The sequence below is a fragment of the Castanea sativa genome, chromosome 1, assembly GCF_040712315.1.
Source record: "Castanea sativa cultivar Marrone di Chiusa Pesio chromosome 1, ASM4071231v1".
NCBI lineage: Eukaryota > Viridiplantae > Streptophyta > Magnoliopsida > Fagales > Fagaceae > Castanea > Castanea sativa.
In genome coordinates, this window is record NC_134013.1 from 8,673,856 (window position 1) to 8,694,291 (window position 20,436).

Below are 20,436 nucleotides of genomic sequence, written 5' to 3' on the forward strand. Positions count from 1 at the left end.
TTATGGGCTTTAAGTTAAGGCCCTTAGTTTTGAGGTCAAGGGATATTTTACATTTTTACTAGCGCACAATGTGAAAACGTGACATTTATTTAAAAAAAAAAATTTAATCTTTTTTTTATAGATATGTGATGGAATGTCAACCTATGGTGTCAGTTCTATAATAACTATGACTAATTTTAAACATGTTTCGTGTTGACGATGTAAATATAAGACCGATTTTAAATACGTGTCGTGTCAGTGTCACATTCAATGCATTGGAGCACTGGATACAAACCAAACACTAGAACATAAAAGTAAGCGCCAAATCAATTTGTAAACGTGTGATGTGGGCATATGACCAATTTTCAACATGTGTCTTGTCAACAAGGAAACCCAATAATGGAGAGATGAATATACTGAATGCAAACATAAGATTAATAACTTTGCCTTTCATAGACTGTATGGTGTTGGATTATTTTGTAGGGCCTGCCCATTTTCATATTTGCATTGGGTCACCATGGCTTTTAGGTGTTTTAGGTGGAGTTTGTGATGTAATTTTGTGTTAAAACGTCTTTCCATCTCCCTTGTGTCTATGTATTTGTTTCTTAAAAAAAAACACCTGATCAATTTACATATCCTCTTAAAAGGAACAAAATTTGCATGTGAAGCTATAGGGGGAATATACTTCTATAATACTGGTAGAGAACGGTTAAGATCATTTAAAAACAAAAGGTCCTACATAGTGACATCTAGTTTTTAGTTGCTTTGCCTAGGAATTTTTTCTCATTTGCGTTGCTTCAGTCTTGTTATGAAGTATGAACATACTGCCAGAAACAATAGGAACCCATGGCATTTGATTAGACTTTCAAACTTCCTGGCCTTCGGCCATTTAATCTATCAGTGGACTTATTTCAGAGTCGGCTATATTTAGGCCTTGTAGGCAAAATATATTGCCTCCCAATTTTTCTTTCGGCGTTGTTTACAGATAATGCTCAAGTAAGTTCTAAAGTTCATTTCAAAACACCACATCTCAGAAGGAATGTGCTAGCTTGCTTGCTTTTCAGAGTATATCAGGAGTCAGGACAAGTGGACAACTTTCACATGAGAAATAATCTTATAAATTGCCAAATTGGAATCTTGATTCTTCTTGAACAAAAAAAAAAAAAAAATTGTGTAGTTATATACAAGGTACTGAAATCATTGCTAAATATGAGTATCAAATATAAATGATATCACTTTTCGGGATGGACTCATCTAGTTGCTGAATAATATATATTTTCTTGATAATTTCATAATTACAACAATGCAGAAGTGGGATATCTTGATTCATTTTTTGATATATGTTTTGACTAATATGAGTTCTGTCCCCCAAAAAAAAGCATCGATTGCAACACTCACCCCCCCCCCCCCCCTCTCTCTCTCTGTCTCTCCCCCTTCTCACTTTCTTTCCTCTTTACATTGCAGAGTCCAAAATAGAAACAGCCAGGAAAACCTAATATGGTGATGTCCAATTAGTATCTGTGTTAACACAATCAAGAATCAGTATAGTTCACACCAAAAATGAAAAATCAGTATATGTTTTTTTTGGGGGGTTACAAAAGGGAGCCGAAAAGCTTTCACCTTGTCTTCTTTGTAAAAGAGGACAGAGCATTTTCTAGAAGAATTTGTGGCCATATTGTCACAAGTCACATAGATAGAGATTTTAAGGTCGCCATAAGGTTTTTTGCGCGCATATGATACCCTCCTTGTCCTGAGCATAAGTCATTCGGATCTCCCAGTGCAAACTTCTTAATATTCCCTCCAGTGGGTCCAATATCTCGACCTTATCACGTATAATAGTCCAACCTCCAGGCCGCAGAATACGATCCATCTCAACAACAATGGATACAGGCTTATTACACCTGAAAAATAGCATTTAAGTGGGAAGACAAACATCACCAGTAAAGAAAGTACGTCTGAAAGTTCAAACACTAGCTTGGATAATTACAGAATAGACTACTAGGCGGTGGTTTAAAGAACACCTATAATAACAACAAAAACAGCCAAAAGTAAAGGGGTATAATGGCATCATGACATCCAAAGTCCTACAAGACTATCAAGCAATAGGATAACATACTTGAAGGCGAAATAAAAGCTATTATTTGCAAGATGAGGACTATAAGAGATCTGAATCCATTAGACCAACAATGATATTACACTTCAGTTTTTAACAATACAAAATATTTTTTGAAATTCTTATGTTAAATTTATATATTTTATTTTACAGCATTGGAAATCATTAATGACAATTTTATCAGAGAACATATACAATACCACCACAGTAAATTGCTACTCAAATACTGTCCCCAATAAGCAGAGCAAGGCCAAAGTATCTGCCTGTCTATATAATGTTGCTAGGGTGCATGTATTTATTAAACTCTTTTGAGTCCTTTTTCACGTACATAAAATTGATCTGTGTTCCCAATGTCTTCCCCCCAACCCATCATTATATGCACCAAATCCAAGAGTGGTTTTTGAGACCAAGGTATCTCCACATTGAAGTAACATCAAATCCCTACTATAACAATTTTCAGGGAAGAAAAGAATATCCCATATAAAAACATTGAAAGTTTGCATATATATGTAAACATCTTAATCTGGAATCATAAAACTAGCCAAGTAATGCTTACTGACAAGATGAGTGATTCAGGCACTAATAATCTAGGACATTAAAATAAATAAATAATTGAACCTACAAAATGAATATTGCCTGTACATCCAAGCAATGACCTAAGGGATGATTCATTTGTAGGGTGGTTTGGACAGATGGGTTTAAGCAGTCAACTAAGACTGCAATAAACTTAGTTAATGGGTAAAGCAAAATTAGATTGCAAACTCGTCTTCATGATACCCCACTAACATATATCCTTACCAAGAAAAATAATATAAATTAAAATAAGTTGCAATCTACAGATAAATTCACATAAAGTCTGTAACTAACCTGTTCTTGAGCCGCGAGAAGAGATGATCAGCATGCAAAAGATCATATGATCTTGGGTAAGTACCAAAAGACTCACACCAATCATGGTAGACGCCAACAAGCCCACGCTCATAAATGAAAGGAAGAGTATCAGGTGCATGGACTGGGACTACATTCATCACCCAAACCTTCTGTTGAGAGAGAGCTGCAGCAAATCTGTACATCACATGCACATTATTACTTTACTTTTTGATATATTTTATGGAGTTAAATATTAAAAAAATAATAATAACAAAAAACAAAAAGAATAAAAAAGCCCATGGAACCAGAAGGAAGGAGACAGGACTAAGTGTCTAAGCAAAAAGAAAATGCAAACATTTTGTACATCTTCTGACCCTTCAACACTAGAAATTTATATAAACAAGCAGTACAAGAATCATAGGAAAATTAATTATTGAATTCTTTTGGCTGCATACCCTCCATAGATGGCTTTCATGTCCATCACGTTCCGTATATTTGACCAGTCAATACCAACTCCAGTGAGATAAGACTTGTCAACAATAGCTTTCCAGTGTTTGGTGTCTGCAATCACTCTTTCTTTGTCATTCAACCAGTCAGGATAAGTGTCAAGCCTCTTAGGCCATTCCTCGGGCCATTCTGTCCCATGTTGTTCAATTGCAGATGGAATGGTGTGCAAGCAAGTCTTTATAGGAACATACCTGTTCAAAGAAAATATTGCAGTTACCAAGTAAATGGGTATAAAACTGATATAGACAACATGTAAAGGGGGAAAAAAAGACAGTTTCTCAAAGCTAGTAAACATATAATGATAAGGTGTATCCATCATTTTCCAGTCAGAATGTTGATTCTACTTTTTATTTCTAAAATGGAATTGTAGGTAACCCACACTGATAATGGCTATCACTTGTTTTAAATCTATATTTCAAAATAACAGTACTAAACAGGACGATAAATTTAGTAAAGCAAGCTCATCTTGGCATACCAGGCTGCATCTGGATTTTCATTTTCCTTGCATAGCGGTGGATTTTTCTTCCTTCTCAATTCATATATACCATTTGATTCAGGCTTCTGATATATTTTGACACCAACTTCACTGACTTCATCAGTTTTATGAGCCAGAATATTCCAACAGATAGATGCTGTTAATCTGGACATGGCTGGAATGAGAAGACTGTTTAGTAAATATAATACTTTTTTTTTATAGGCATAAATATAAAACTAACATGCGCCCCCTTAGGGCACACAATAATATACAATTTGTGGAAAAAGTTTTAGCGGGAATTGAAAAGGTTTTGATAGCTTTTTCAAATCCTGATAAAACTTTTCCAAAAACGGATTTGTTAATGTATGCCCTAATGGCATACATTAACCGGACTCTACTTCAATAGATTATGCAGAAACCAAATAAATTTAACCAGTTCTTGCACATGTGGCAAGAAGAAACAAAATAGAAGATTGGTAGGCATTAATGTAGCATAGGAATATAGGATCCATAAACTGACCCCAGAACAGCAGGATAAGACTTCCAAGTTCCAAGAAGTTCACCACACTTTATCCCACTTAACAAGTTAAAACCTAGTCGTGATCTACCATTATGTAATAACAAGTACATGCATCTGGCCACTTCTTTTTAAGTACAAAGCCTGTGAAGCATACCCCCTTGACTAGCAGAATATGACTAGCACATAAAAGCTATTGCAAAATAGTGGGTAAGGTGGTGGACCGTATGCACCATTCTAGAAGACATACTTGATTGCCACTGACAAGGGAGAAATGATAAAAAAGTGGAAAAGTAGAGGCACGTGCAACCTTAGTTGGCTGCATCATTTAGAACGAGAGTAGTCCTAGGTTCAACTCAATATACATGGGATACTACGAATGGCTGGGTACTCAAACCCACTGCACACATGCATCAGTATGTCAGTTGCTTATAAATTCTAGTCATCCATCTAATCCTCTCAAATGGATGATAGCCTAAAGAATAAAACAATTATATAGGTGATATAAATGACACATAACATTTTTAGGAGAGATACATGTGTTAAGAAGAAACAAACAACATCATAGTGTCCAAGGAAACCACTCTTAGATGCCAACCTTCCTCTTCTTCAATGCTTTCATATTTAGTTGACAAAATAAAGTATCCACCGGGCCTTAAAATCCGATTCATCTCTAGGAGGAGCTTACCCCCTGAAAGCAAAAAAATAATAAGAAAGCTCAACTAGTAATTTGATATTAAAAAAAAAATGAAGCTTAATAAATAAAAATAGAGAAGAAAATTTAATAAATAAATAAAGGCAAAAAAAAAGACAAAAATTGGAAAGAAGGAGAAAAAGGTAATGAAAGACAAACCATTAGAATGCCAAGACAAGCCACACCCGCCACAATGAATAGCATCGAATGCAGTACTAGGAAAAGGAAGCCTTCTAGTTCCTAAAGGGCTGACTAAAGCAGGAAAACCACGCTCAAGGGCAACCTGGGCTACGTCCACTAGGTCATCCTTAAAGCCTAGTGACAATGCTAGTACCTCCTTATCAAGAAGAGAAGCTGAAAAGCTTGAATCCGTACATCCGATGTCCAGTACCAGACGGATATTCTTTCCCCATTCAATGTCTGGCACCATCTATCATATGCCAATCAAATTTCAAAGGCTATATATGCTAAGGATGAAACTATGGTTCTAACATTTACTCATAAAATGCAGAGAACAAGGGATAAAAGAAATAATAATGACTTGCAGATTCCAGGCAGCTGAGCAGACAGAAACTTAATGTCATCTATAGGTGGATAAGTGTTTCAAAGTGTGTCTTGATTTGTCCATTGCAATTAGTGAGTACTGGAGTTTTTATCAAGGAAACATCATTAGCACAATGCTATATATTTGTGTGGTCTTAGTTGGGAAATTATAATATTCTTTACATTCTAAATAACTAGGCACACACAATTTGTTTGTGCATTGCATTGTCGTTGTCACATAAAATAGGATGGTGGGCAGCTGTGGTTGGGGTGCTGGAGGTGGGCGTGGGCATGGTCCATAGACATCACAGGGAGGTGAGAGCTGCAATGGTAAAAGCTAAAATCGCGGGGTATCCTGCATTGCAAGTGGTAGCAGTAGTGGGTGGTCGGGGTTATATCTATTTCTTGTGTTTTATAGATCAGCAAAATCACTAATATTCTCAAGAATTAATTCAAAAAAATCAAGACCTTTGGAACAGGAAAAACTCACCTCTTCAATGGACTCAAGGTAGTGAAGAACTCCACCCTTGAACTCAGATTGGTTTTGAGGAAAAGTAAGATACTCTCCAGACTCCACCACCCAACTGTGTTTCTTAACAAATGCTGCAAGTTTTGGATGGGCCACATTCTTGTGCAGTATCTGCACTAAGAGAAGAACATTACCATGAGGAAGCATCAGGCAAACTTGCCTCTCAATATAACAAAATACACAAACTACATCATACTAGACGCCTGCATATACCTTCAATTTGCTCTCAGGCCAACGCACTGGCATCCCATAACCATCATGAGGAAGTGGAACAAGACACATCAGAGATGTTCTTGGGCAACTCCTCTCTGTATGCCGATAGCTCTGCAGCTTAGTTGTGCCACTTTCAATATCAATACAAGGCATATAATTATGCTTGCTCCTTGTACTACACAATTTCCAAAAATAATGTGCTTTTGGATCAAACAATGGACCTTTTATCTTTCTCTTCCTTCCCCTATTCCTTAACTCACCACCCCCATCTTCCAACTTCTCCTCAGATTCCTGATCCACTGACTCAGCCAAATCACTGTCTCCTTCCTTGTCCCCATTATCTTCACCATCAATGTCTATCCCATCCTCACCATCCAAGACCTCCTCTTCTTCTTCTTCTTCTTCTTTTTCTTTCTGTAAATCTTCAGCCTCAGATTGCTTTGGCTCATCATTCTTTTTAGCAACTCCCTGAGGTAACTTTTTACCTTTCTCTCTCTTCTCCTTTGCTACTTCTTTCTCATCCTTTTTCCCAGACTTATGCTCCTCCTCAACAACCAAAGCCACAGAACCATTAACCCTTTTATCATCTTTCCTATCCAAATCAGATTCAACCTTCACCCTCTTATCTTCTTTACTAGATTCATGATTTTCCATTTGTTTCTTCTTAGATTGAGTCCCCGAATTACTTGGCTTAGTGTTGGTCGATACAGGTTCAGCAATGTCATCAAAACTTTCCCTTTGAGAGACCACAGATGAGGAAGTAGAAGAAAACATAGACCACACAAAGATGAAGCATAGACCCAATACAGCCACTGCTGTCATCTTCAAACAGAACCCATGTGGGCGTTTTGCTTGGCGACCAAACCGAGCTATTGCCATCTCTCTCTCTAACCCCTTAGTATGTAAATCAAACAAGGAAATCTATACCATACCCCAAGTATTCAAATCCTACCCAAAATGAAAATAAGATTCATATGATCTAGATTCTCAAAGTAAAATAAAAGGCAAAGAACTTAAGAATCATAAATAGGAAGACAAAGTTCAACTTGGGTTTTCAATTAAAGCAAGAAAAACTGAGTGCTCAAATGGGAAAGTCATGAATCAAAGAAGAGACCTTAAAATGTAAAAGATCTTAGAAAAAAAACAGTAGAATAGAATTTAGAGGTACCCCAGATAAGAAAATTTGCTATAGACAATGAGGTTTCAGCTAAAATTTTATTTTGAAGTAATGTCACCTAATGAGTTCCACCTTCAAAGTTTGGAGAAATTTCTTTTTCAGAACAAAAAAGTGAAAGAGAAATAAAGAATAGCAATATGTGAGCATAGAGTGAGTGAGTGACTGACGGAGTTTGTATTTACAGTACAATAATAAAAATCTAAATAAATAAAACAATTTTTTTTTTTTTTTTAGTATATTGCAAAAGCGGAGGAACTGTTGGGATTACATTGTCCCTTGGAAGAACCCCTTTTGTCAACTCGGAGAATCGGGACATGTGGGTAGACAGCGCTATTAGCGGAAAGGGCCAACGGCAAATGACCCGCGTTTGAAGCTTAAGAGGTACTATGAGTCAATGATGTATGACTCTGATGCGTTTTATGTTGTTTTTGTTAGGAAAAAATGAGTACTATAATTTATGTCTGTTTTTTTTTTTTTTTTGATAGGAATAATTTATGTCTGTTTGATATGCCTAATCACAATTAGTCTATTAATTTTCCCTCTATTGGTGGACTAAAATTAAATTGTTAGTGTGGGATACCCAAGGACCGAGGATGGAAAGCATCGTTGTAGCCTTCAATTGTTCTTCCAGAAGAAACATCCATGGCCCGAGGAGTGAGGTGGTCCAAGGAGAGAATGGAAAGTGACGAAGCGTCCTTGGGGGTTAAATGGGATCTTTGTGGGAAATTTCTTGTAAAGTCTCACATGTTCCTTCGCATTAAATGGTTGGCAACAATTTTAACAGTTGCATTAACGAGGAAGTGACCTGAACAGTGGATCTACAGCTCAGCAGCTCCTTCCACCACCTTCACCATAAGTCTAATGGGACAAGTGTCCTAAGGAAATTTAGGAGAATTGAAGATGGAGGGTTAGGATGCAAGATGCTATGAAGTATATAAAGGAAATAGACTATCAAATAAAGGGAATTCAGCGAGAATTGAAAAAGGGAGATAATAGCTAGAACAGTAATTGAGAGAGAGAGGGAGCAGTATTTGTAACACCCAAGAATATTGTCCTCGGGCAAACTTATAAAGATCTACTTACACATTTAAATCTTAGACTTCTGATTGATCCTATTCTACTTGTGTCCTCGGGCGAAACTCAAACTTGTTCATCCCACTCTCTTTACAAATATCTATTGATTTGGGCCGGGTTTGGGAGTATCGATCTCACTATTCTAAGTGGGCTTGGGCCCTAGAAATCTGTGCTCTTACAATTGGTGTCGTCTGTGGTGAGTTTGAAACTTTATCTGATAAGTCATGGCCAACCTGGAGCAGAATAGGGAAGAATCTGTTGCTTCACAAAGGGAGAATCTGTTTGTTAATCTAGAACAAAGGAGAGGCAGGCACCATACACTGAGTGTTGTGGTAAAGTCATACCATACGAAGCGCACTTAGTGGAGTCATTCGAGGTAAGGGAGCCAAGTCTCACACGACCATGAGACACGAAAGTTGCAACATGAGATAGATCACTTGCGCAAGAAACTACGAAGAAGGGAGCGTGACAGAAGGAATCCATCACCCCCATCAAGTGATGGATCAAGGGGAAGTAGGGACCGCTCGTATCACCATAGGTCAATAACTCCATCCAACGAGTCCTTCTTAACCTCCTCTCGTCGGGATAAGCTAGAAAAAAGGGCAAATACAAGCGCAGGCAAGGGTCATCTCACCAAAGCATGGGAAACGATGTGATGAGCAAGGCACTTCAACAAATTTCTAAATCACCCTTTGTAAAGAGAATTAACAAGGCCAAGCTTCCTCATTAGTTTTCACAGCCAACTTTCACCGTTTACAACGAGAGGACTGACCCTATGTAGCATGTGAACCTCTTCACTCAGAAGATGGCAGTTCATTCTAGTAATGAAGCCCTTATGTGCAAGGTTTTCCCTTCCAGCCTCAAGCTAATAGCCATGCGATGGTTTGATGCCTTAGAAAAGGGGTAAATAAAATCATTTGAAGAGCTGACAAGAGCGTTTAGCGTTAGATTTATAACATGTAGTAGAATCCTCAAGCTAGTAGATTCTCTTTTATCCATGACAATGAGGTAGGGAGATACTCTCAAGACTTACTCGGACAGATATTGGAAAACGTATAACGAAATAGATGGAGACTTTGAGGATGTGGCAGTGAGAAGTTTCAAGGTAGGGCTCTCGACGGAGCATGAGTTAAGGAAGTCATTAACAATGAAGTCTGCTCTAAATATGCGCCAGCTTATGGGTCGCATAGATAAGTATAAATGAGTGGAGAAAGATCAGATATAGGGAAAGGGTAAAGCTAAGATGTTCCCGGAGAAGAGGGATCCTCGGGGAAGAGGATTTTATAATAATCGGCCCAGAAGGGATTTCCCTAATCAGACGTCATCTACAGGGGCTCAAGTGGTTAATTCATTGTTTAAAGAGCCAGTCTATCAAACACTGGATAAGATAAAAATAAAGAAATCATATTTCAGGTGGCCCAATAAGATGGGTGGGGACCCATCTAGGAGGAACCAGAGTCTATATTGCAATTATCATTAGGACAAAGGGCACACAACAGAGGACTGCAAATCTCTACGAGCTCACCTAAATCAATTGGTGAAGGTAGGGAAACTCGATCAGTTCTTGGATCAGTCTACGAGTCATTATGGGCACTTGGCAGCTGGGTTTCAAAAAGGATGGAGCTCCTCGGCCGACATTAGGCACTATTAGTGTGATCTTTGCCAGGCCAAGAGGTGATGTTGGGGCCTGTTCGGGGGTTATGCCTGTGGTTGGGGGCCCTAATTCAGAGGACAGGAATCGAGCTCCTAAAAAAGCTAAGATGACGACTACCTATACTTTAGGTTTTTCTAAGAGGATAAAGTGGGAACACTCTAGCCGCATGATGATGCTTTAGTGGTCATATAAGGATTGGTGGGTATGATGTAAAAATGGTGCTAGTTGACTAGGGAAGTAGAGTAGAGATCATGTACCCTGATCTGTATAAAGAGTTGAATATAAAACCCGAGCAATTAGAAAGATATGACTCACCATTGGTGGGTTTTGATGAGAGGATGGTAGTCTCCCGTGGGATGATAAGGTTACTTGTGCAAACTAAAGACGAGGAGGTGCAGGTTAACTTCATTATGGTAGAAGCTTATTCTCCTTACATCGCTATTTTGGCTAGACCCTGTCTTCATGCTATGGGTGCAGTGTCTTCAACTTTGCATCTGAAAGTCAAGTATCCCACACAAGGAAGAGTAGGGGAGCTGGTTGGTAGTCAAGTAATGGCTGGGCAATGTTTGGTGTCAGCCATCACACAGCATCTTGTGGATCCTATTGTGAGGGAAGAAGAGTGAATCCCATAACAACTAAAAGGCCCCGAAATGGGACTTGGGACTGAGGTGCTTGAAGTGTTGTCTGATAAGCTAGAAATGGTTGTGATTGGATAGGACGAGGGAAGATATTTTCAGGTGGGGTCCCAATTGTCATCAGTGAAAAAGGCAGCGCTGGTGAAGTTTTTGGGAGATAATATTAATGTGTTTGCTTGGAGTACTTATGACGTACCCGGGATAGATCCTGAGTTTATATGTCACCGGTTGAACGTGAATCCAAAGGCAACCCCACGAAAGCAACCTCCTCGGCGGTCATCAAAGGAGCATGTAAAGGCAATAAGGGTAGAAGTAAACAAACTTAAACAGGCAAGGGCGATTAAAGAAATTTTTTACCCCGAGTGGTTGGCTAATACCATGGTGATAAAGAAGAAGAACGAAAAGTGGCGTGTGTGCGTGGACTTCACGGATCTGAATAAAGTTTGTCTGAAAGACCATTTCCCCATTCCCCAGATTGATCAATTGGTGGATGTCATTGTTGGACATCCTCGAGTGAGTTTCTTAGATGCATTCCAAAGGTATCATCAGACATCTTTAGCATTATCCGATCATGAAAAAACTGTTTTTCGCGCTTCTACTAGAAATCACCACTATCATGTAATGCCTGGTCTTAAGAATGCTAGATCCACATATCAAATAATGGTGACATGGATGTTTAAGTAACAAATGGGAAGGAAAGTGGAAGCGTACATTGATGATATGGTGATAAAGAGCAAGCAAGTTGCAAAGCACTTAACAAATTTGGGGGAGATGTTCTCAGTGTTGAGGGAACATGGATTGTGCTTAAATGCGTCTAATTGTTCTCTTGGGATCAGCACCGAGAACATCTCCCCCAAAGGACTGAGGGGCACAACAAATATTGCTTGAGCTCCTCAAAGGCCAATACACACTCCTCGGTCCATTGTTCAATAGGTTTATCTCTCGGTCAGTAGATAGGCGCCGTCCATTTTTCTAGCTTTTCCACAAATGGAAGAACTTTCAATGGACCAAGGAGTGTGTATTGGCCTTTGAGGAGCTCAAGCAATATTTGTCATGCCCCCTAGTCCTTTCAAGGCCCGAGAAAGAGGAAGTCCTATATGCGTACTTGGCAATCACAAATTATGCCATCAGTCTAGTTCTGGTCAGGAACGAGAGTAGGGTACAAAGACCTATATACTATGTTAGCAAGTCCTTGTAGGAAGCTGAGACACGTTATTTACCCCTGGAGAAGGCAATACTGGCCATTATGCATGCCACTAGGAAACTTCCTCATTATTTCTAGGCACATACTGTGGCTCAGCTTCCCCTATAAGCCCTTTTACGAAAATCAGACTACATGGGCAGAATTGCTAAGTGAGGAACCAAGCTAGGGCTTATGATGTCAGGTATATTCCTTGTACTGCTGTAAAGGGGCAAGCATTAGCAGATTTTGTGGCAGAGTTCACTGACAGGGTACAAGGTGAAAGGGAAGGAGTTGTAGGTGTTATAATTACTTCGGCCTCTAATATTCCTCCCTGGGAAGTGTACACTGATGGAGCAGCTAACCGAAAAAGAGAAGGGGTAGGGATTGTGCTGGTAACCCCTGAGAAGCTGGTAATAGAGAAATCGTTGCAGTTGGGTTTTTCGGCTATTAACAACAAGGCTAAATATGAGGCTTTGTTAGTTGGGATGAAAATGGTTGCACAATTGAGAGACGAGGTCGTAGAGCTGTAATTAGATTCTCGGCTGGTGGTTGGCCATGTCAATGGGGAGTTTAAAGCTCGGGATGAGCAAATGCAAGGGCATCTTTCTAAAGTTAGATTAGCTCAAGTCCATTTCAAGAGCTTTACTCTAAAGCAGATCCCCAGAGGACAGAACTTTCATGCGGATTCTTTAACTATGCTGGCAACTTCTCTGGGGCCAAATTTACCTATGGTCGTTATGGTTGAAGATATAACTAGTTCCAGTCTTGCAAATAAGCCCTTGGCCAAGATACGTAGCATCCAAGTTGGGCTGAGCTGGATGGACCCCTTAGTGACTTTTTTTAAGTGAGGTTTGTTACCCGAGGACAAGGGTGAGGTGGAGAAGGTACGAACGAAGGCTCCCCGTTATTGGTTATCTGAAGAACATAAGTTGTACAAACGTTCTTATACGGGACCATACTTATTGTGTGTGCATCCTGAAGCAGTGGAGCCCTTGTTGGAAGAATTGCATGAGGGGATATGTGGGAGTCATACAGGAGGAAGGTCTTTGGCCCAAAGGGCCCTCACCCAAAGATATTGGTGGCCAAGTATGTAGAAAGCTTCTTAGGATTATGTGAGGAGTTATAACCAGTGTCAGAGATATGCCCCAAATATTCATCAACCTAGGGGAGTCTTGAATCCACTTTCCAGCCCTTGGCCATTCGCTCAATGGGGCTGGGACATAATGGGACCATTTCCCCGAGCTATAGAAAATCGAAGGTTGCTTCTCGTTAGGATAGACTATTTTACCAAGTGGGTAGAAGCTGAGCCATTAGCTAACATCAGGGATGTGGATGCAAAAAGTTTTTTTATGGAGGAATATCATCACCAGATTTGGAGTCCCACACACATTGATTTCAGAAAATGGTCTCTAGTTTTATAGTAAAGCGTTCCAAAGAGATTGTGGGGAGTTGGGGATCAGAAACAGGTATTCTACCTCTGCTTATCCTCAAGGGAATGGTCAGGCTGAGACTACTAATAAGGTCATACTGTCTAAATTGAAGAAAATGTTGGATGATGCAAAGGGAAAGTGGGTGGATGAATTGCCCCACATGTTGTGGACTTATCGTACCACACCCCGAAGATCAGCTGGAGAGACTTCTTTTTCAATGCCATGTGGGGCAGAAGTAGTAATCCCTCTAGAGTCAAGTTTCCTACCCTAAGAACTGATCAGTTCAGCGTTGATGAAAATAACTGTTTGCTCTCGAACAGCTTGGATGTGCTTGAGAAAAGAAGAGGGGTGGCTGCAATAAAGATGGCACATTATCAGTAAAGGCTTAAGCAAGGATATGATAAAGGAGTGAAGTTGAGGCCACTAACTCCAGAAGATTTAGTTTTGAGAAAGGTGGTGGGGACCGCAAAGAACTTTGCCTGGGAAAAATTAAGACCCAACTGGGAAGACCCATATAGAATAACATCAGTGGCCGACATTGGAGCCTATTACCTGGAGGACTTGGATGAAAATGTAATTCCACGTCCCTGGAATGTAACTAATTTGCGACGTTCTTACTATTAATGATATGGGCTTCTTTTTATTCATTTCTAGCTCATTTGTGCTTTACTGTGGTTACAATCTGTGGGGTAATCGCATTGTGTGAAAAGTTTTTAAGTGTTAAACAGAACCTCTATCTTGTTCGACTCCTCGAGCCACAAACCTTGGGTAAATTAAAATTTGTATGAAAAGTTTCTAAGTGTTAAATAGAACCTCGGTCATGTTCGACTCCTCAGGTCACAAACCTTGGGTAAATTAACCTTTGTATGAAAAGTTTCTAAATGTTAAACAGAACCTCAGTCTTGTTTGACTCCCCGGGTCACAAACCTTGGGTAAATTAACTTTTGTGTGAAAAGCTTCTAAATGTTGAACAGAACCTCGATTTTGTTCGACTCCTCAAGTCACAAATCTTAGGTAAATTAACCTGTATGTGAAGTTGTCTAAGTATAGAGTGAAGTTATGAGCTTGCTTGCTTTCTCAAGGTACAGGCACAATGCAAATGGGCCTTTTAAGATTCCAAATTCAACTTAAGGTAAGTGTTGTTTGAAATTTATACTAAGTTTCAAAACGTTGCCTTAAGAGTCAGTCTAGTAACTTTCTTAAACTTCTTGCTAGAGTAAATAGTAAAGTAAAGGAAGTTGATTTAGTTAATCAAAGGTTAAAATATTATAAGTGTTATGAGGAAATGAAAATAGCTGGAAATACAATCAGACAAGTAAAGCTTAGATAAATGAAAGGTTATAAAATAAATTTTAATCGTTTTCATTGAAATTTGAGAATTGGATTACATTAGAAGGAAAAGGGGGCATAAACTAAGCTTAAGCCCATTTACACAGTTGGGTAGTTGCCTCTAAGCCCAGAGCTAAATTACGTTGATGTTTCTTTCTCTTTTCCTCCCTTATTTTCTTGCTCTTTCTCCTTTTTCTTCCTCTTCAGCTGAGCCACTTCAGCTACCTTTTCTGTCTCCACATCCACCACATTCACCGGGACTAGCTGTTCTTGCCCTTTCTCTATAGTTGATGTGGCAGATGGAGTAATGGTAGGCTGGGCCAAGGAAAGGGTGAGGGCAGAGCCAGGATCCACTAGAGGCTGAGGGGGGCTGGGGGCCAGGCGCAAGTTTGGGGGGTAATATACTTTATCGGGAGCCCTAAGCTCTGATTCAGTATCAACCCCAACGGCAGTGAGGGCCTGACCCCATAACTCAAGGCAAAAGGCCCAAGCGACGTCCCTAAGTTGGGCGAATAGACTTTGGGTAGTCTTAGTCATGCCCTCGTCATAGACCGCCTACTCGGCCTTAGTCATCTCGGTGTCCTTGGTCACCAGCTACTTTTGCAGTTGTATGAGCTCCACCATAGTTAAGACCAACTTGTTTTCAGCCTTCTTTTGAGCCTCTAGAGACTCTGCAACTTGTTTTTCGAAGTTGTACAAGGCAACTTCAGCATTTTTTCAAGACTTCTCTGCCTCGGTCAGTTAGGCGAGAGTCTTTATAAGCTTCTAATCAGCCTCGGCATGAGCCTTTTCAGTTACGTCTAGCTTGCCTTCAGCCTTACGAGCCTGATCTAGAGAGTGGTCTATCCATTCTTCGGCCATGAAGGCTGCTTGTACAGACTGCAAGATTGACACAAGTTAGTGTTTACATATTTGTTATTTTAGTTCATGAAAAAAGGGAAGTGATAATATACCTTAGCAAGGTCTCTCTTCAAAGACAAGAAGACCTCACGTTTCCTGAAGGACCTAAGCTCCTGCATGTCCTCGAGTAGGCAGAGATTTTTCTCTAAACACTCCGCCACAAGGCCTAACCTGCCCATTTAGTGGTCTCTTAAGTTGGTGTCGTCCTTAACAGGGCCTCTCAAACTCATCATAAAGAAGGGTCTCCAAGTAGAAGGTTTGGGCGGCTGCTCCCCTTCGAATTCTTTTTAGGTACCAGAAGAGGTACCTTTCTTCTGTTGGGCCCTAGTTATTCGGGCCTCTTTGTTTGGGGGTTGCTAAGAGGAGCAAGTGATTTATCCTTCCTCAGTACCTTTAGGGCCCTTGTCTCCTTGGCCCCTTTTCCTCTTTTTCTATGTGGCATCACCATAGGATGCGTGCCTGGGAACAGGAGTTGGTGGTCTAGGCACCATTGGCATCACAAGAATTGCTAGGGAAGAATCCCCAGTATGGGCCTTAAGTAAGGCCATGAGGTCTGGAGTTTTTTCTTCAAACACCATCCCTTCTGGAATATTAGCTTCTTTTTGGCTAGAGCTAGCTTTTGCAGGACATGAAGGGTGGTGTAAGGTACTAAGAGCATCTTGTTGGTAAAAGACCTTGAAATCTTTGTCTGTCACTTCTTGGACAAGTTCAAAAGTGGGCTCTTTAGCTTCTTCATCCGAAGGTAGGGGTTGCTCTTGGGAGTATAGTATTTTGGTTACGAGCGGGGCTGGAAGTTGAGCGTCCTAGGTTCCAAGTGGAGGAGGTCCTATTGTCAAGAAGTCAGGAACTGCAACGTCAATAAAAGCTAGTCTGGGGTCTTTAGCTTTGATTACGTTCTTAGGACTTTGGAAGTGTTTAGAGATAGGGTTGAACCCGAGGATCACGTGCACTACTTGAAGCTGATTGTCCTTGTGAAGAAAGATCTCTGATCTAAGGATTCGGTTTAGATTGAGAAAGTTCACAAGGTGCTTGCTCGAGGCGGTGTGATGTTCATCTGCCAAGAAACATGCAACATAAGTTATGAAAAGATTCTTATAAAAATTCTTTTTTATGCATAAAAATTCTTTTTTATGCATAAAAATTCTTACGTGTGTCTAGTGTCTGTAGAAACCCTACCTGGTTCCCCCTCTTAGGTAGGACAGTGCAATCCATCATGCCAGTCTCCCAAGACGATAAGAAAATCCTCGTCCATACCCTTATTTGATTCTGGCATGCATGAAATTAACCTCACGGAAGGAAACCTACATTTGATGTAATAATTGGTCCCTTTTCCCTTTTTCCCCTCTCTGGCAGCTGTGCAGTTGTACACCCAGTTTATGTCATGCCATGTGAGGTTGGTCCCCATTTTTTGATTTATCATATCTACACTGCCGAGGACTCTAAAGACGTTCAGGGTACATTGGGTAGGGGTTAACCTATAGTTCATAAGGAAGTCCCTAGTGATCCTACCCATGGGGATTTCCATCCCGCCTTCTATGAAGGAGATCATTGAAATTATCACTGATCTTGGAGCTCTATTCATAACTAACCACTCTCCTGACTCATAGTGTTGGAGTTCAACACCATCAGGGATCCTATATTTGGTCCTAAAGGTAGCCATGCCTTCGGGAGTATCTACTAACTTAGCAAATCTACCCATGGCAATTTATGGTGAAGGAGATAAATAATTTAAGCAAAAAATAAAAGAATCTGGACGCACCTACTAGCGATGGAAGAATCTCTCCTCAGACTGTTGTTTCAATGAAAAAGTGCGAAGTGAATAAATGGGGCAAAGGTACCTCTAGCCTCTCCTTATATAAAGGTGAAAAATGAGCGGTAAAATTTCCGCTCATAAATGAGAGTAAACCAGAGTCATAGGATCATCATCGTATAGTACAACATGGGGGGACAAGCAGCTGCCTGACACCGTAAATGTGAGATCATGGATACTAAAGTGTTAGGAGCGTGCTAATGACAGGTGAAGAGACGTTACTACGTGGGAACGTGTTGGGCATGTACAGATTGTGGTGGTACTGCTAAAACCTCACTTCTTACCTCAATGGAAAAAGCAAGGTTTTAGGGGGCTAGTGTGAGTAGGGTTGTCCACGGGTCGGGCCGGGTCGGTTATTGACCCAACCCAGACTCGACCCGCCGGCATCGGGTAAAGGGCGGAGTAACCCGAAACCGACCATCGAAAAAATCGATTGGTTCGGTTTCGGGTGATGGTTAGCGTCGGTCGGTTGCCGGAATTAAAAAAGACATCAAAATTTGAAAAAAAAAAAAAAAGTCGCTGGAATCTGGAATTTTCGCCGGAAATTGGATTTTTTTTTTTTTTTTTTTTTTGAAATCTGCATTTTTTTGGCTAGAAATTGCTGGAATTTGGCCGAATCTGGCTGAATCCCACCACATCTAGCTGGATCTAGTTGAGATCTTACCAGATTTGGCTTGTTTTTGCAGGATTTGGACGGATTTTTTGTAGTTCTGGTCGGGTTTGGGTTGCTCAGGTTTTGGAGATGCAAACCTGCCATTCGACTCGCCGGTATTGGTTTTTAAGAATGGAAACCTGCCGCCAACCAATTGGACCTTTAGTTCGAGCCAGAATCGGATTAGCGTCGGGCGAGTTAGCCTGGTTGTTGGGCTCCGGTCAGGTCTAGACAACCCTAATTGTGGGGACCCAAGGACCGAGGATGGGAAACATCGTTGTAGCCTTCAATTGTTCCTATAAAAGAAGCATCCATAGCCCAAGGAGTGAGGTGGTCCGAGGAGAGAACGGAAAGTGGTGGAGTGTCCTTGGGGGTTAAATGGGATCTTTGTGGGAAGTTTCTTGTAAAGTCTCACATGCTCCTCCACATTAAATGGTTGGCAACAGCTTTAACAACTGCATTAATGAGAAAGTGATCTGAATAGTGGATCTACAGCACGGCAGATTCTTCCACCACCTTCACCATAAGTCTAATGGGATAGGTGTCCTAAGGAAATTTGGGAGAATTGAAGATGTCGGGATAGGATGCAAGATGTCATGAAGTATATAAAGGAAATAGACTCTCAGATAAAGGGAATCCAGCAAGAATTGAAAAAGGGAGATAGTATAGCTAGAGCAATAACTGAAAGAGAGAGAGGGAGCAATATTTGTAACATCCAAGAACATTGTCCTCGGGCAAGCTTGTAAAGATCTACTTACACATTTAAATCTTAGACTTCTGATTGATCCTATTCTACTTGTGTCCAAGTGGGCTTGGGCCCCAAAAATCTGTGCTCTTACAGTTAGGATTCCGTCTAAAATAGACTCTAATGATTTCATTTTAACCCAAACTTTAAGAAGCCAAAATTTAACCGGTAAAGTTATTCGTGTGACTACCTTGAGAGTAGGTCAAACCTTAATGGAGTAATTTGTTTCTCCAAAAGATTTAAACTCTGTCAATTTCAACAGAAGTTTCAACCTTGCATCAAGGTGTGCAACATAATCTCCGAGATCTAATGTGAAGCGAGCGTGTTGTTTGTGAAGGGGTTCATATAAAAGAATTCCAAATGTTTTGGAGTTGCTATGCTGTGTTGTTTGTGAAGGGGTTCATATAAAAGAATTTCAAAGGTTTTGGAGTTGCTATGCTGATATCAATGAGTTGTATACTAAGTCAATAGAATCTAAACCCAAAGGTTTTATTATTAGTTTGTAAACTCTTTCGTTTATGCGAATTGTTTTGTTAGGGTACATTATGCTCAGAGTGGTTTTTTTTTCATTGTAAAGAAAATTTCCATTCATTTTTCACTTCACTACCAAATTGCTTTGTTACTTTACCAATATTGTGCTTGATTTGGTAATTGCGAGTAAACTGCTACATGTGATTAAATTTACAAAAGTTTCTAAAAAAAAAAGATTAAATTTACATAAAACTTTGTTGAATTCTTATAAGTTAAGTAGCATTGGGCTCAAAATAGAAACTCCAGTATATTTTTCCCAAATATAAATAAAAGGCAAAAACTATAAGGAAAGAGTAGAAAACTTTATTAAGGGTGTATATGAATTTAGGTTCATTAGAGCATTCAAATCCCGAATTCCTATCTTATTTTATTTTACCATCTCAAAAAGCTATTTTATCAATTATACCATATCATTTTACAAAACACTCAACATTCCAAATTTTATTTTCCTATTTTACTCATTAAAATAATATAATTCAATCTCTCTCTCTCCATCCCAACATAAAAAAAATATTATTTCATTTTACAATTGTGCTACAGTACCATCACAAATTTGTGATGGTACTGTAGCACAATTTTAAATTTTTTTAGGATACCAGACCAATACAAGGCCAAATTCTGGGGTTTGAAGAGAGTAGAAAAGTATTTCTGATGGTACTTACTCACAAATAAGTGTTCTACTTGATTATCAAATCCAGTATTCTGATGTGATTTTCACAGAAGATCTACAATACCATTTGCAAGGCCAATTGTGAATGCTCTTAGAATAGAAAAGTGCCTTTTTAAGTACTCCTTCCATTTCGTTTTATATATATATATATAAGATAGAAATTCTACTCTAACCTAATTTAAATGTATATATGAGTAAAACTTCCTCCA

At 39.6% G+C, this 20,436-nt stretch overlaps 1 protein-coding gene across 2 annotated transcripts; it reads right to left on the minus strand.

The window, feature by feature from the left end:
* Window positions 1-1,431: 1,431 nt before the first annotated feature.
* On the minus strand, window positions 1,432-7,838 carry LOC142611198 (putative methyltransferase PMT28). Of its 2 annotated transcripts, XR_012839980.1 has the most exons (9): window positions 6,438-7,838; window positions 6,186-6,335; window positions 5,312-5,582; window positions 5,057-5,149; window positions 3,942-4,116; window positions 3,415-3,657; window positions 2,960-3,154; window positions 1,600-1,880; window positions 1,432-1,497 (listed from the first exon to the last, which is right to left on the minus strand). XR_012839980.1 is itself a non-coding variant. In XM_075783247.1 (8 exons), exons 1-8 carry the CDS (start codon window positions 7,314-7,316, stop codon window positions 1,682-1,684), a joined length of 2,205 nt encoding a protein of 734 aa, XP_075639362.1. In that variant the 5' UTR covers window positions 7,317-7,837; the 3' UTR covers window positions 1,432-1,681. The 2 variants fall into 2 exon arrangements, 1 of the variants encoding a protein (XP_075639362.1); XM_075783247.1 differs by having other exon boundaries at window positions 1,432-1,880; window positions 6,438-7,837.
* Window positions 7,839-20,436: the final 12,598 nt, after the last annotated feature.

Bases quoted from the DNA above. Each gene is read 5' to 3' on its own strand.
- LOC142611198 (XM_075783247.1), bottom strand. From the start codon at position 7,316: ATGGCAATAGCTCGGTTTGGTCGCCAAGCAAAACGCCCACATGGGTTC. The intron at 4,117-5,056 runs GTTGGCATCTAA...TTCTCATTCCAG, and splicing joins AAGCATTGAAGAAGAGGAAG to CCATGTCCAGATTAACAGCA. The intron at 1,881-2,959 runs GTTAGTTACAGA...GCTATTTTTCAG, and splicing joins TTCTCGCGGCTCAAGAACAG to GTGTAATAAGCCTGTATCCA.